The sequence below is a fragment of the Malurus melanocephalus genome, unplaced genomic scaffold (assembly GCF_030028575.1).
Source record: "Malurus melanocephalus ecotype Western Australia unplaced genomic scaffold, MMel_1.1 scaffold_18, whole genome shotgun sequence".
Lineage (NCBI taxonomy): Eukaryota > Metazoa > Chordata > Aves > Passeriformes > Maluridae > Malurus > Malurus melanocephalus.
The window spans coordinates 739,374-754,073 of NW_026623250.1; the positions used below are offsets into that span (position 1 = coordinate 739,374).

Here is a 14,700-nt window from a genome sequence, read left to right on the forward strand (position 1 = left end):
TTGACTGATGACACCATTTTCATATAATGAGAAAAGTGTGGGGTTTTTTTTTCTCCTTTTCATGATTCCCAGAAATATAATGTATAAAATCCCTATAGTAATATAAATGTAAATGTTTTTATATGTGTGTTTATATTATTTTCTTACAGAAGCATGAAAAGGAAAACAGAGGTGAACTTAAAAAATTAAATACTCCTACCGTTGAAACCAATGGCAAGCCTTGCTAATTTTCTCTGGAATGTATTATGAAGTTTTCATACTTGAAACAATACATAATACAAATAAAACAATTATAGGCACTTRCTGATCATCAGTATAATTACATATTTTTAAAATTTTCAGTGAATATTAAAAATTAATTATGTACCTTTTTGGTCAGGGAAACAAAAACATTTTGTAAACCTAAGGGTTAGATGAAGTCTTTAGGAGAATGTGAAAGTGGTTATATCAGATTGAAATGAAAACTAAGGGTGTCTTTCCCCCTGAAATGTAGTCATTCTCAGATACGAGAATAAAGTTTTTCACGCTTTGCAGTAGTTGAGCTCTGACATAATTGTAAATTACCCATTGTAAATTGTAAATTACCCATTGTAAATTACTCCTTTTATATTTGTCTGGATAATAGTAAAAATAGCAGAAAAAAGATTCTAAGGATTTCTTATGAAGAACCTTATCAGACAAACATATTTAATTTGCATTCATGACTTCCACAGAGGGAGTCAGAAATTCCRAAGCATTTAATAACGGAAGATAATTTTTCCTCGTTTGGTTTATTTGGATAATTTATTTTCATTTGCTTTGGAAACGTGCCACTTTTTAAAGTTTTACTAATGCTTTTCATTTTTAGTGATTCCGTACGTTTGTAGGCAACCTATTTCCCTATTTCACTTACATTTCTGGAATGCAGATGTGGTCCATCTTAGCAGAACTTTGTTAAAACTCCACAAAAGTGAGTACCAGAACATTGCTTTCTTCTGGTACCAGTAACTGAAAGAAGATCTTTCTCAGATGGCATCTTAGACATAAATTAAAAACTGTGTCTTCAAGCAGTACTGGAAGGAGGATGCTCCAAGTTTGGTCCTCAGAGTTTTGTTTGCTAATGYGCTCTAGAGATTAAAAATCACAGGCACATTGGATTTTGACATTTTTACAAAGTCCTTTCAACCTTGTGAGTTTTCTGTTTGTTATGACAGAGGGACAAGATTTTTAAGCACGTACTTCTACTCCCTAAAAGTCATGTATTTTACATGAAGTACGTGTGGGAGAAAATACACACAACACTCCTTGGAATCTGGACCCTAACTAATGAGTCATGATCATGACAACGAAGACCTCACATATTCATTGTCATTGGGTTTTGGTCGCTCTTCATTGTTAGTATTATTTGTATAGTTCTGCCAGAAATCTTTCTTCTCTTACTTCAGTCCTTCATCTGGTTTTCTAGAAGGCAGATSCTTTGTGTGCACAGGATTTGAAGTCCCTTCAATATGAGGATGTTTGAAACTGTTTACTCTGTATCAGAATGCTGAAGACTGAACTACTGTAGTTAAGGAGGCTGTACCTTGGTAGAAAAGGGTAGAATAGGATGGAAAATAAAAGGTTACATTTTAAGGAAAGTGATTATATAGCCATTTTATATTCTGGATTATAAACTCCAGATACTAGACCCATCTTTTTGCAGCCCAGTTTTAAGTGGAGGTGAGATTTAGGATAAACCTGTTTGTGCTATATGGGCTGCTTTAGGTGCCTTCCTCTGCAGATTTTCTTCTTGTTTGGAGGTACATGAAGATACAAAGTTTGACATGTTCAGTAGGGCATATTGCATAATACTGTGGAACTGTTATAAAATTTCTATAAATTACTCAAAGAAGCTTCAGGATTAAGCRTTCAATAATTAAGTTTGCATCAACTCAAGTAATTTCTTTGAAAATTAATCTTAGGGTCTTTTTTTTTCGTCATATACAGAGTTGTTTTGACTGTGTGGAAAGCCTTTGCTATGTGACCTCTTGAATACTGCTYCAGTTCCACATAATCTTATTTCGCAGATTATGTTTTGTCTGTACGTATTACAGGCAGTTCCAGTCTTGAATAGGTTAACATAATCTGCATGTAAGATTTATGCTATTAGAAACTGATTCTGGTCCAAATAGCTGCAGGTATGCTGTGGGGATAAAGGTTAACATGCCAATAGAAAATTGTRAAACCATGCCGGCAATATCTCCTTTTAAAGAGGGACTGATTTGGGAAAGGTCTTGAGTTTTACTTATGTTAGCACTTGTCTCTTCCTCATTCTGCAGTTGTGCAACTGTACATGACAGTTAATGGTCAATAGCAAAAAGGAAAGAGAATGGCAGAGACATCAATATCAAGGAAGAGGAGGAAAAACATGATCAGGCCTGCTTCTATTGATATTACTGTTTAATTGTCTGCWTGATGTCAGGATACCACAGGAGTGATAAAAGGAGGGAAAATAAGAACTTGAAATCAGAATCAAATTTAAATAGGAAAGGAGGGGAAAGCATGCATTGTAGAGGGTACAATATTTCTATAGATCTGAAAAATCTTTTGATGAAGTCAAGTAAAGCATTTATCTTCCCTTTTGTGTACTGAGGAAAAATGTGCTCATTGTAAGTGAGGTGGGTAAAGACTGTACTAAGGTGATATTAAGAAAAAGAGAGTCTTCCTTCTAATTATTGAAACACTCAGATTTGTTTCATAGTACTGTTATATGTGGCAGACCTTTCTACTTTGCGGCAGTGTTTTTCTTAAACCTAACATAAATAGTAACACCATAGCCTAAATATAAACAGCAAAGGAAATCTAAAACTTAGAAAAGCTTGTACATAATAAAACAATCCTCGTTCAGCTTGTTCATGTTTCTAAACATTTACAAATGATTATTATTTTTATTGTTGTTGTTGTTGTTGTTGTTGTTGTTGTTGTTATTATTATTATTATTATTATTGTTATTGTTATTGTTATTATATTGTGATTATAGTTGGCTTGTAAGATCATAAATATCCTGCTTTACAGATAACTGCTCTGACAGTTTTACTGGCTTTTCACTGAGATTTTAATTCTTTATTCACATCAACATTTTTTCAGTGCACACCGAAGTGTGGTCCAGGATTCAAACACCGAATTGTTCTGTGCAAAAGCAGTGATCTTTTGAAAACCTTTCCAGCTGCACAATGCCAGGACGAAAACAAGCCACCAGTGCGCATCCGCTGTAGTTTAGGACGATGTCCTCCTCCTCGCTGGGTTGCTGGAGACTGGGGACAGGTGAGATAGCTCATGCAAGACTTTATTTCTGTTAGTGTCCTACATTAGCACCTTGTAGAATAAAGTTTTGCTGGAGATAGATAAGAGATGATTCCCATGACCGAGAGAAACAGAAAACTTCTCTTCCCTTTTGTGTCAAATTGAAATGTGATTCTTTATGWAGCATGTCTGAGAGCAATCTAGTTTCTACTGGATGAGTTTCTACATGCATTTTAAAAAAATAAAATAACTCTTATAATATTGTTAGAGTCTTTTGAGATATGACAGTGTTGCAGGATGTAATATTTTAAAAACACTTTTAACTTCCTTGAGAAACATGATGGAAATATAAAGCCAATTCTTATTGTGGTAGCATGTCTGTACGTATAACTATCTCTGAAAAAAAACAACTTTGAGATCAATATAATTTTACATAAGATACATTGAATTGTGGCACAGGGAGTTAAATTGCACCAGGACAGGCTGAATAATGTTGCCATTATGTAGTTCTTCTAAATGTTTCAGTAGTTTTCCCTCTTTCTTTATGTTTTTGTATCTCAGTTGTGATCAATGGTGTGTTATTAGAATATTAAGTGAATGATAATTTTCTGTTTGGTGAGCAATTTGCCTCTAATGAAAATGAAACACTTCAATTTAACTAAACCAAGTGGAAAATCATTTGTGATATTACAAATATCACAAGTCTAGTTGGTTTTTATGGTAGTTCTTCAGATCAACTTTTATATTTAACTTACTGTACTAAAATTGTAAATATTTAGTTACAGAAATTAAAAATTTTGAAAYAGCAAAATACTTTCTGAAATATGTTAAATCTTCCTTAAACAAAATCCTCTAGCAGATTTGAATTCTCATTCACTTTATTTTTTCTTCTTTATTCTAAAGTGTCAGAATGATACATGAATTAGTGTAAATTATATTCTTCTATCTCTAATTAACTGTTCAGGGAGTCAACATAGCAYTGCATTTCATTTTCTTTCTTTGAAAGACAAGTCATATATTGTAARAAAAATTCTCAATATTTTATGAGGGTTCTCTTCTTTATTAATCAGGCATCATCAGATACCTGACTTCCTTAAAATTTGCGGATGTGAAGTGTTTCTGATTGCTTCCTGTTGCCTTATTTTATATTTAAAAATTAGGTCCAAGGTTTTAAATTTTTTTTTCTCTTTCTTCAGTGTTCTGCACAGTGTGGTCTTGGGCAACAGATGAGAACAGTACAGTGCCTCTCATATACTGGACAAGCATCTAGTGAGTGTCCAGAAACTCTCAGGCCTCCATCAATGCAGCAGTGTGAAAGTAAATGTGACAGTACTCCCATTTCTAACACAGAGGGTAAGTTTGCTATCTTAATGTAATTTATTCTGAAAAGAGTAAAGAGGCATGGTCAGCATTATTTCATCAGTAAACGTCTATATGACATCATCCCTTGGACTCTGAATGACTTTTCAAAAATTTTTCTGATTAATCATTGTAGTTCAATGGTAAAGTCAATGAAAACCTAAATGTTTAAACCTGAACCTAAATGTTTTAAAAAATACCCTTACAAATATATAACYGAAGTCATAGACAAAATACTATTGTTCATGTCACTGATTTTCCAATCTCTGTATTTGTTCAATGGAAATGTTCATAATAATGGGGGGAGCATGATACATTTTTCATCCACTGACCTTCTACCTGATTAATCAGTGTTAAACACAGCAGTGTAGTAGCAAAAATAGTAAATTACATGTTCATTAGAAGACTGGGACCATAGATTTCATGCTACATGGCTCTTGTAAGAACAAGTCTGTCCTTACACTTTGACTTCCTTCTCCTTCTTCTAACTAATTTTTAATTTTTTTAATTTATAAAGGATGTTTGAAATAATTGTACTATTTTTTTGCATTATACAGTCCAGTTTAATCACACTGTGAACTAACTTCATCATAACATGTTTGTGATAGAGGATTTCACAGTTTGTGACAGTGAAAATAAGCTTATTCACATTTATGGTGTGCTTTGGTTCTGAACTTGTAAATAGTCCAGGCCAACCTATTAGGAAATGCTGACTTCAAAGTAGATGTGGAGTGCTATCCGGTAAAAAATACATTTCCTCAATTATAAAATTTAGAATAATTGCTCATCAAATGAATAAAGTTCATTTTGTGCAGAAGGGGAAAAGAAATACAAAATTCTTCAAACATACACCCTCAAAAATCAAGAGATTACACCACAATAATAGTTCTTCTAAAATAACTATTCCCCAAATTTTTATATTCCTTAAATTTTGAGTACTTGRCCACAATGTCATTAGCATTACTGCTTTTAACAAAACTAATCTCTGTGCAGCCTGTAATTGAGTATTTTTTACACAGAATCTCCTACTACATTGGAGTTTAATGTTTGTTTATGTGGAATAAATGCTCTGATTTAATTTCTTTTAAAGTCAGGTTTGTCCTGCAGTCTACCCTGATGTGGTGGTCATTCAATTCCTACCGTATATATCCATGTCCTTGCTGTAGATTCAAAAGATTGTTGCAGAAGTCTGGCAAAAAGAGATGTCTGGGATGAAACAGGAGCACACTAAAATCTTCTGGTTTGTGTTCTTCTGGATGGTTCAATGTATGAGCACTCTAATTTATTGGAAATTTTAAGTAGARGCCTGTCTCCCAATGCTGTAATTCGAGAACATCTTAATAACAGAATTTTCCTTAGTCATTTAATTTGCATTATTTCTGTTTAATGTTTTCAAATAATCTTTAAGTGATAATTATCAATCTAGCAAAATTTCTGCCCTTTAAAGCTCAAAGACTACTTTATATTTATTTCCAAACACAGATGTTGACTTTAGTCCAAAGTAAGGAAGGTAATAAATTAACTATACATGGTGGACATGATTCAGTCCCAGTCTCTTCTTAATTTCCAGATGGCAAGGTCATATTGTTGTTTATAGTAATTACATTAGTAATTCTTCAGTATTATCAGGAAAATATGCTAATCTCTTATAGAAGAATGCAATCAGAGGTTTTCTCTGTGTGAACTCTGTACTCTGGGGTGGCCTGAACTTCTCTACAGTAGAACTGTGCAGGCTAACTGTGAACAGTAAGTTTGTTGGTAACTGTGTTTCTAGGGACCTACACCTTCGCTGGAAAAATTTTTGGATCCACAAATAGAAAATGCTGAAAATCACTTATACTGTATTCCAGATGGATGTCAGTTCTTTGGCCTGTACTCTGAGAGAGCGAGGTGCAAGCCAGCTCCTTACTGACAGCCATCCATGCTCATTAGCACAGTTAGGAAGAATCAGAGTGAAAAATTTATAGCACAATATCTTCTGAAGGATACAGTTCCCAATGCATTGCCACTTAGTGTCCTATTTTCGTCTATGTTCAGCACTAAAGCTATTTATCTCAAAATTCATTTAACCATTTAGAATGCTTAGATCCTTTTAGACAAATTTTGCTGCAATCTACAAAATACCAACCTGCCCTATCCCAAAATTAGACAAAAATTCTGTCTTCAAAGTATTTTTCCAATACTTGTGCAAGTACTTTATATATATATATATATATATATAAAGCATACATATACATTTTTGAGAGCTGCTCTTAAATAGTAAAATGAGAGGCACAAACAGGATTTGCAGAATGATGTGCACATTTGTCACATTTTCTGCTTGAAAAAGAAATCCTCTTACACACAAGAGGAGCTGACATCTCTTGTGTTGGTGTGTCAGCCAGAAAGGCCTATCTTTTTCACTGTCCTGGAGATCGTGTAAATATTTCAAGAGCTGACTAATCCTAAAGAACACAACTGTTTTTTAAAAAGCGGTAATTTCTGGAAGAAATGTTGGAGGTGTGATACTTCCTTGTGAATGTATTTGTGAGTGGGGTATTCTGTGCCTCTGTGCTCACTTCTGTTACACTGCAGTTGCAGTGGGATGTGATGTGACTGTCAATATCTGGATTTCAAGGATGGACTCAGGTCTCCCAGAGTGAGAGTTTGTCTGCTTGGGAGTGTGTGTGTGTGTTTAGGTAGCAGAGAATATCTGCCCACACATGTGGACTTCGTTTATGTTCCACCTTGTAGCACTGCCTTATAGTTTGGGCTCCACTGTGTGGCAAAAGCAGCTTGAGCAGCAGTGCACTGGTTTGCAGTGGTGTCAGATTATCTGAGTAGAGCTCTTTTCCTGCTTGAAACCCCAGCAAACCTAAAACACCTGTGCTTACAGCCTATGGAGCCTATTCAACAATTTCTAAGCAATTTAATTTTGCTAACCAAAGATGAAAACCTGCAGGGTTTTGAGGAAGGTTGAACCATTCTGTAGTGTAATGATCATATGGGTAAAGCTTTGAAAATCTTTCTTTGGGAAAGTATGGGTTGCTTGCATAAAACAAGAGTCAGATTTTTGGGGATACAGAAACACTAAAAGTTACATTGTATCTTGTCATATTTTACATGCACTTTAGCTCTAGGGTTTTTAAACTTTTCATTGGTGATTTATAATATTGTAGATGTGGTTTTCACAGGCTGCCACTGGTAAGGGTAATACTGCATTTACTGCTGAAAGTGAGCTACAGGCAGCATCTACTACACCATTTGAAAAATATTCAGAATTATTCTATTATTTTAAACACACATATGTCTGCTGAATCTAGACTGCTAAAGCCCATTTAAAAGTTTRTCGGAAAACTGTTTTGTCTATTTTTATGTCATTTCAATTTCTTTTATATTTTATGTGATACATCTTTTCAGTTTCTTTATCTGGAGGCCCAGTGGCATTTTGTGATTTTATTGCTGTACAATGGTAGTTAATAACATAATGTCATCTGATCTAGCCACAAAGTTCAGGGAGGGAGAGCTTGTACAAGTATCTTACTGCAACTTACTAACAGTAGTTACTAGAAACAAAAATGGCTCAGCTAAACCTTTTCCCTTCAACCACAGTCCTGTGAAGARTAGGCTACTTCATCAGCCACCATATCTATTTCAAAACTGATTTTTAGAACAGAAGTTGTGGGGAACTTCCATATTATTCTCTCATTGCTGTCCAAATTGCATTGGCTGAACAGCATCCAATGTTATTCAAGAGGGAGAAAAACTTAAAAAAAAAACATAAAAAAAGATCATTTCAAATCTTACTTTTAGCAAAAATGCAGTTAGTGGCTTTCCTTGTATTTAACTAAATGCAATGTGTATGAGGGTTATTTTTGATATTGAATGAAATTTTTATGTCTTTCCAAGATCAAGTGAACCTTTTTATTTTTCACTTCATTTGTAATTCATCATCTGTCTCTCCTATATTTCCAGTCTTCACAAACATGAGGACCTGAAATATTTCTGAGAAAGACTTGACCTCTTTTGTGAGGAGTTTTGAAAGTCAGTCAAGCACAGTGACCATGTGTGGTTGCTGGTCTGTTTCAACCAGCTACCCACAAAGTCTTTTCTCCTATCACTCAATATATTTCCATTAAGAACTAAAAAATTAGAAAAGCAGTATGTACAACTTTATGTAGGTGGAGTAGAAGAATTGCAATGAAAGTGCTATGTCTGTGTTAATGAAATTAAAGTTTAAAAATTTCCTAACCTTTCCTTTCTTAGCTAAAAGCATGCATATTGCCATTATCAGAAATACAGTTCAGTACATAACTGGAAGTTTAGCCTCATTAATTCTTTCCTTGGTTCAGATACTTAAAATTCTCATCTGCACTCGATTTGCTGATACACTATGCTTACAAGTGTTAATGCACTTTCTGTAGCTCCCTGTCCCCAAGCAAGAATAAAGTGCTAGGGGATTATATGGAGAATGAAGATGAATAGGAGTAGACAAATGATGTCCTGATTGTGTTTGTTTCACCATTGCCTTTTTCCCTTTCTTACCTGTTTGGTCTGCCTGTTGTCGCTTTCATATTTGGTTTACGGATATGTCAGAGTCAAGGACTGTTGTTCTGTCTTGCCTTGGACAACAGTGTCCTAGCCATCTTCTGTCCTCATTTCTAGTTATCAAATCAATACAAAATACAACAATGGTCAAAGTACTGATAGTTTGTTTATTAACATTTGATTCACTTTTTCTTTATAACTGTTGTCACTTGARAAAGATTATAGGAAGAATCCAGTATCAAATGGTTTCCGGCCTTAAAAGAGTAAAAAAATTTTTTGACATAGTTTCCTGATAAATTAATCTTATTTCATTCTTCCCATTTTTTTTAATTCAAACTTGCAGGTTTTACTTTTTCTACATATACATCTGTTCCAACATGTGAAGCAAAGTTTCTTTACAAAGTCCCATTTTTAATACATCTGGAAGGATCTGTGCAAATGCTTTTAACTAAAAAGCTGTCGTAATGGTCACTGCAGTAAGAGGAAACCTGCAGCAGCAACATCTGAGCTGTAGGACCTGAGTGTGCCACTGAATTCTCAGATGTAGCTCTTTCTCCAGCTGTATCAGGATAAGAACTGAACAGGGACCAAACTGTTTTATTCCCCATTCCCACCTTCTTCCTACAGGTGCAAAAAATGAGCCAGAGGAGAACTACAGCACATTCCAGCAGTGCTCCTGTAATGTACCTGAAAAGTTACTTTATATGAAACCTGTGTGGAATGCAAGAGAAGGAAACCTTCCTCCACGAGGTTGAGCTCTGTTCTCCCTCCCTGGGAGAGCTTGCCAGGATGACAGGCCCGCTGAGGCAGTAAGCTCAGCATTTAGGGAAAACACAGCTATGAATAAAAGCTTTTACATGTCTGTTACAGGCATAAAAATGGCTTTCTCTCTAGCATAAAAAATATTGTGGATGTGWGGAAACAAGCCTGGAGTATAATCCACCATTCAGTTTGGTCACTGAACTCATCCTGTTGGTACCATATTCATAACATTTGTGTAATTTTCTGCATCTCTGTTAGCTGCAATGCACATTCTGTTTTAAGGATTCTTACAAATTCACAGGCATGGTATCAAATAATGTGAATCATGGTAATGATAACATCTCATGGATGCATAAAGTATCTCCTGAGAAAGAAGTTAGAAATAATGAAAAAAAAAACCCTCATATTTCATAACTGCCTAAAATGATAATTATAATAATAATATATAATATTATATATATAATATATAATATTATATATAATATTATATATAATAATATAATATATAATATAAATATAAATATAAATAATATAATATAAATATAATATATAATAATATATATATTATATAATAATAATAATTCTTCCAAGGGAAAGAGAGCACATTTCTAAATGTCTGAAAACCCTGTAAATATTTTTATTGCTTTCTAAAATTGGAATATTGTATGCACAGCAAAATAGATCTATAGAGAAGCCTGTTAAATGTCAAATTTTCTCTGTACTTCAATTTATATATCTGATTTTTTTCTCTTTAATGTTCTTAATTAGAGTGCAAAGATGTGAACAAAGTGGCATATTGCCCACTGGTGCTGAAGTTCAAGTTCTGCAGCAGAGCATACTTCAGACAGATGTGCTGCAAGACCTGCCAAGGACACTGACCCACAGGAAGCACAAGAATGTGCCTTGTTATTATCATTGTGGAAGAGTGTCCATCGAAGAGAGCCACACAGCGGAATGAGATTGACGTCCTTGCAAATGCATTACCCTGTGGAAAACATAACCACTGGTCAGCCCCAGCTGACAGGATTTCAATATTATTTTAACTTCTGTGAAGTGGGATTTATTAATCCAAAGTGCTGGACACAGTATGAGGGGATCCCAAATTTGAAAGAATCACACAACACATAAAGAATAGCTTACTGTGGAACATTTGTGTTCTTTTGACTAAATCAAATAGTCTGTTTACATCCTTGGACCATTAAAATAATTTTTATTATGGACTTAGCAATGACACTGAATCCATTTCTATTTAAAACTGTTTAAAATGTAGTTCTTATGAGTTGGTCTACTATGGAAGTAAAGAAGAATCAAAAAAATGTTAAGTCATAGCTTAAAAATGTTAACTATTTTATCTCTCAACACAACGCCACAAGTTAAATTATAAAATGAACTTGGAAATGTTATTTAAGGAGCAGAATTTTTTTAGAAAAGAAGTATTTTTCCTTCATTCCACCTAATTCCCTTTGGAGTAATCCATATTTCCTGAACACTGCTGTGAGCCATATATAAAGCTATACTAAATAGAACAACCATGAGGGACTTAGTTTTAAGAGGTGCAACAGTTATTGCAGTGGTGCATGAAATACAAGTGTGCTATGAAACAAAATGAAATCTGCGTTGCAGGTTTACAGCCATCTTACCATTTTACAAGTGAAACAGTTTTCCACTGAAAGTGAACATATTTCAGTATCATGGGGAAGGCAGATTCCAGCAGTGGTGGAGACTGCATTGCCAGCTCCTTTGTTACTGCCATGAAGGCTGCTTAGAACTTACAGTTTGACTCAAGCTCACCTTTGTTTACAACACCAGCCCCAAAGAAGAAACAACTTTGTGGGCTTCTAGATCTGGTTTACATGTTAGCTTTGAATCTCCAAAACTGAGGAATTTGAATGCAAAGGATAAGCCTGCTTTGTAATAGCGACAATCCTTTGCAAATCTGGAAGTTAAAAATCGATTCCAGATGTTCCCTCCTTTGATACCATAGCAGAGGTCTTGTTTATGAGAAAGAATATCTGAATGTTCTGTTCAGGAGAACCGCATCTGAGTGGGCAAGGATTGCAACCAAAGAATAAGTGAGTCATGGAGGTATCTAGGTTCTGTTCAAATGAGAAGTCAAAAGTGTGCTTGAGCCAAGAGGCCTGTTAGAGTATCAGGGTAAGGCACATTGGAGAAGGTGTGGCTGTACTGAATTCTGGCCACCTTCATCTAAATAGCCAGGTACCTATTTAAAGCTGGGTCATGTTTAAAGTAAGGGGCAGCTTTCAGCCTGAGACGGGGATAAAGTCATGCTTCTAGATTGGAAACTAGATGCCTTAACTATTCGCTGCCATGCGAATTCATGTTACCATACATTTAATAGTCACCAAATACTTTGCATTTTTAAAAGTGAAACCAAACTTCTTAGGCAAGTCACAATCAGGAATATAACACAAAAAGGTTAATTGTCATGCTCCTCTTCCCCCTCACTTTTCAGTAACAGACTCAATAAGGAGACGAGGAAAGTACGTACTTGCTTATAATAATATATTGTACTTGAACATTTGCATTTTGCAACAGGTACTTCATGAATGTGCTTTTGTGTCCAACTATGACTCCTTTACTGTAATGCAGTTAAAATTATGTGAACAGCAATGTATTACAAATTCTAACTCAAATAGCACTTTTTTTTAAAAAAAGGAATCTTTTCAATGAAAAATAATTTCAAAATACGAGATTGAAGTGTACCAGTGTATTTTACCAATAACAAACCAAATATGTTGCACACTATTTACTAATGTGAATTAGCATGGAACAATAGGTACTGTTAAGAGGACTCATGCTATGAAATCCCCACAGTATATTGACAATCTGTCTATGGGGTTTTGTGTAGCCTCATGTCTGTACTCGTGACCATCAAATTCCTGTCATCTGCTACCTCTTGCCAGTATTTCCACTTCCATATGCTTGTGACCAGTGGAATTAATTTTCAGTTGGCTTGCATGTATTCACATATGCTTGTTATCTGTTGCTCTCATCACCGTGTAAACAACTCCTGTTTAAACTGACACCAGTAGATAAAAACATCCCAGTTTTTGGGAGTTGCACATAGAGATTAAGGGCAGTATGTAGCCTTTGTCTTTTGAGTGAACTGACTTCCTATATCCTTTTGACAAAACACCTTGGTGCTAGCATGCCCTGGTTAGGTCAGAAGTATGATGAAAGGGTAAGGGGTTATTACAGCATTCCCTAAGCAAGATGCCTCCTTTTATCAGCATCCAGTTTTCTCCAGGGCATGATTTTGTTTATCAGCTAATGTGTCATTTCAGCTAATGAGAAGAGGGTTTTCTCTGTGTTGAAGAGAAACCTTATTTCTTTTACCTCACTTAGGAATTAAAATTGTAAGGAGTGTTTCCAAAGACACATTTTGCTCTCTTACTGGTGCTAGAAAACCGGGGATTCTGATGTTTACTCTGCAACATAACAGCACTGAGGTTGGAATTTAAAGAACTCCCTGGAGCAATGTTGAATTGTATTGTTAAAGGGAACAAAACACAGAATGTATATGAATTTACAAACTAAGCAACATTTCAGACTGAGACTGAAATATGAAACCTAATTCAAAGAAAAATTATTGGTTTCAACAGCACAGTTCATTGCTGCTGCTACACTGTAGCCATCTATATAATCTAAGCTAAATAGTGTTATATTCCTAAATAGTGACAAAAGGAGTTTTTGTGCAGTTTATAAATATGACAGACCTAGAATCAGACAGTAAAATATGAGATGCAGAAACCAATCTGGTGCCAGTACTTCCACTGAGCAATACTATCAGCTGATAAAGATCAAAACAGAAAAATCTAGAGATTAACTTTTCAAGGTGTATACATCCAAAATAGTCCATTTCATTAGGAACTTTATAATGGAGTGAATGTCACATAGATATCCTTAATAATACAGACTGAAATTACCTTTGTATTATTGTGATTAGTTGCTTATTATTTTATACTCAGTATTAATGTGGTACACTGTTACTTTATTATTATTATTTTTGCTTTTGTAAATTATATTCTAATTTATTGTCATGTTTCTTAACACTTGTTCTACATGCATTCTCCTGCTTGTAATGAAAACAAAAATATTGTAACACTTGATGCAGTGAAATTCCACACCAGGCACAGATTTGTTTTTAACATAGATAATTTAGTAAAATAAAACTGCAGCTTTTAAGATTGATACCCATGGTACAGTTGTCTCTTCCCTGACTTACTATAATTCTTTATGCTTAATGTTTGCTCCATCCAATGCGTCAAAATATATATAAGGTGTCTTCTTTCAGGTAACATCTATGTTATGCTAGAATCCTGTCCTTTGCAGCAGCAATTTTGTCATATATATGCAAATAAGGAAATAACAAAAAGGAAAAGTYAAAAATATGGTCATATACATTATTAAATACTACTTTAGCCTAAGCAGTAATGTAGATGACGAATGAAATTAATGGCAGCAAAAATATTCTGTACTTCTTGGAATTATTTCATTAACAGCCAGTCAATAGTAATAATAAAATGTCCTTCTTGCATTGAGCATTTAAGGTTTTATCTGAAGTTTATCTGAAGCCATGACATTTTTAAATATAAAGAAGTAATTTCAGTAGACTTGGTGCTTGGGTAACTGTTACCAAGACATGCTTTCTTTCTTACCTGGTACAGTGGAAGAGCTTGTTATGGAAATGTCTGATCGAGTCCTATGACATGCTTCTTATTCCTGAGTTAAAATATAGTTTCTGGTTTAATGAACATAATCAGTATACTC

General features: G+C 34.5%; 1 protein-coding gene across 1 annotated transcript in view; it reads left to right on the plus strand.

Annotated features, from left to right (window-relative positions):
• Nucleotides 1-14,444, plus strand: part of ADAMTS6 (ADAM metallopeptidase with thrombospondin type 1 motif 6) — a 146,390-nt gene extending 131,946 nt beyond the window's left edge. The window contains exons 24-26 of the mRNA XM_057389632.1: nt 3,106-3,282; nt 4,458-4,614; nt 10,678-14,444. Coding sequence (XP_057245615.1) covers nt 3,106-3,282; nt 4,458-4,614; nt 10,678-10,787 — 444 coding nt within the window. The 3' untranslated portion in view covers nt 10,788-14,444. The remainder of the gene's footprint in view (nt 1-3,105; nt 3,283-4,457; nt 4,615-10,677) is intronic.
• The last annotated feature ends 256 nt before the right edge of the window (nt 14,445-14,700 follow it).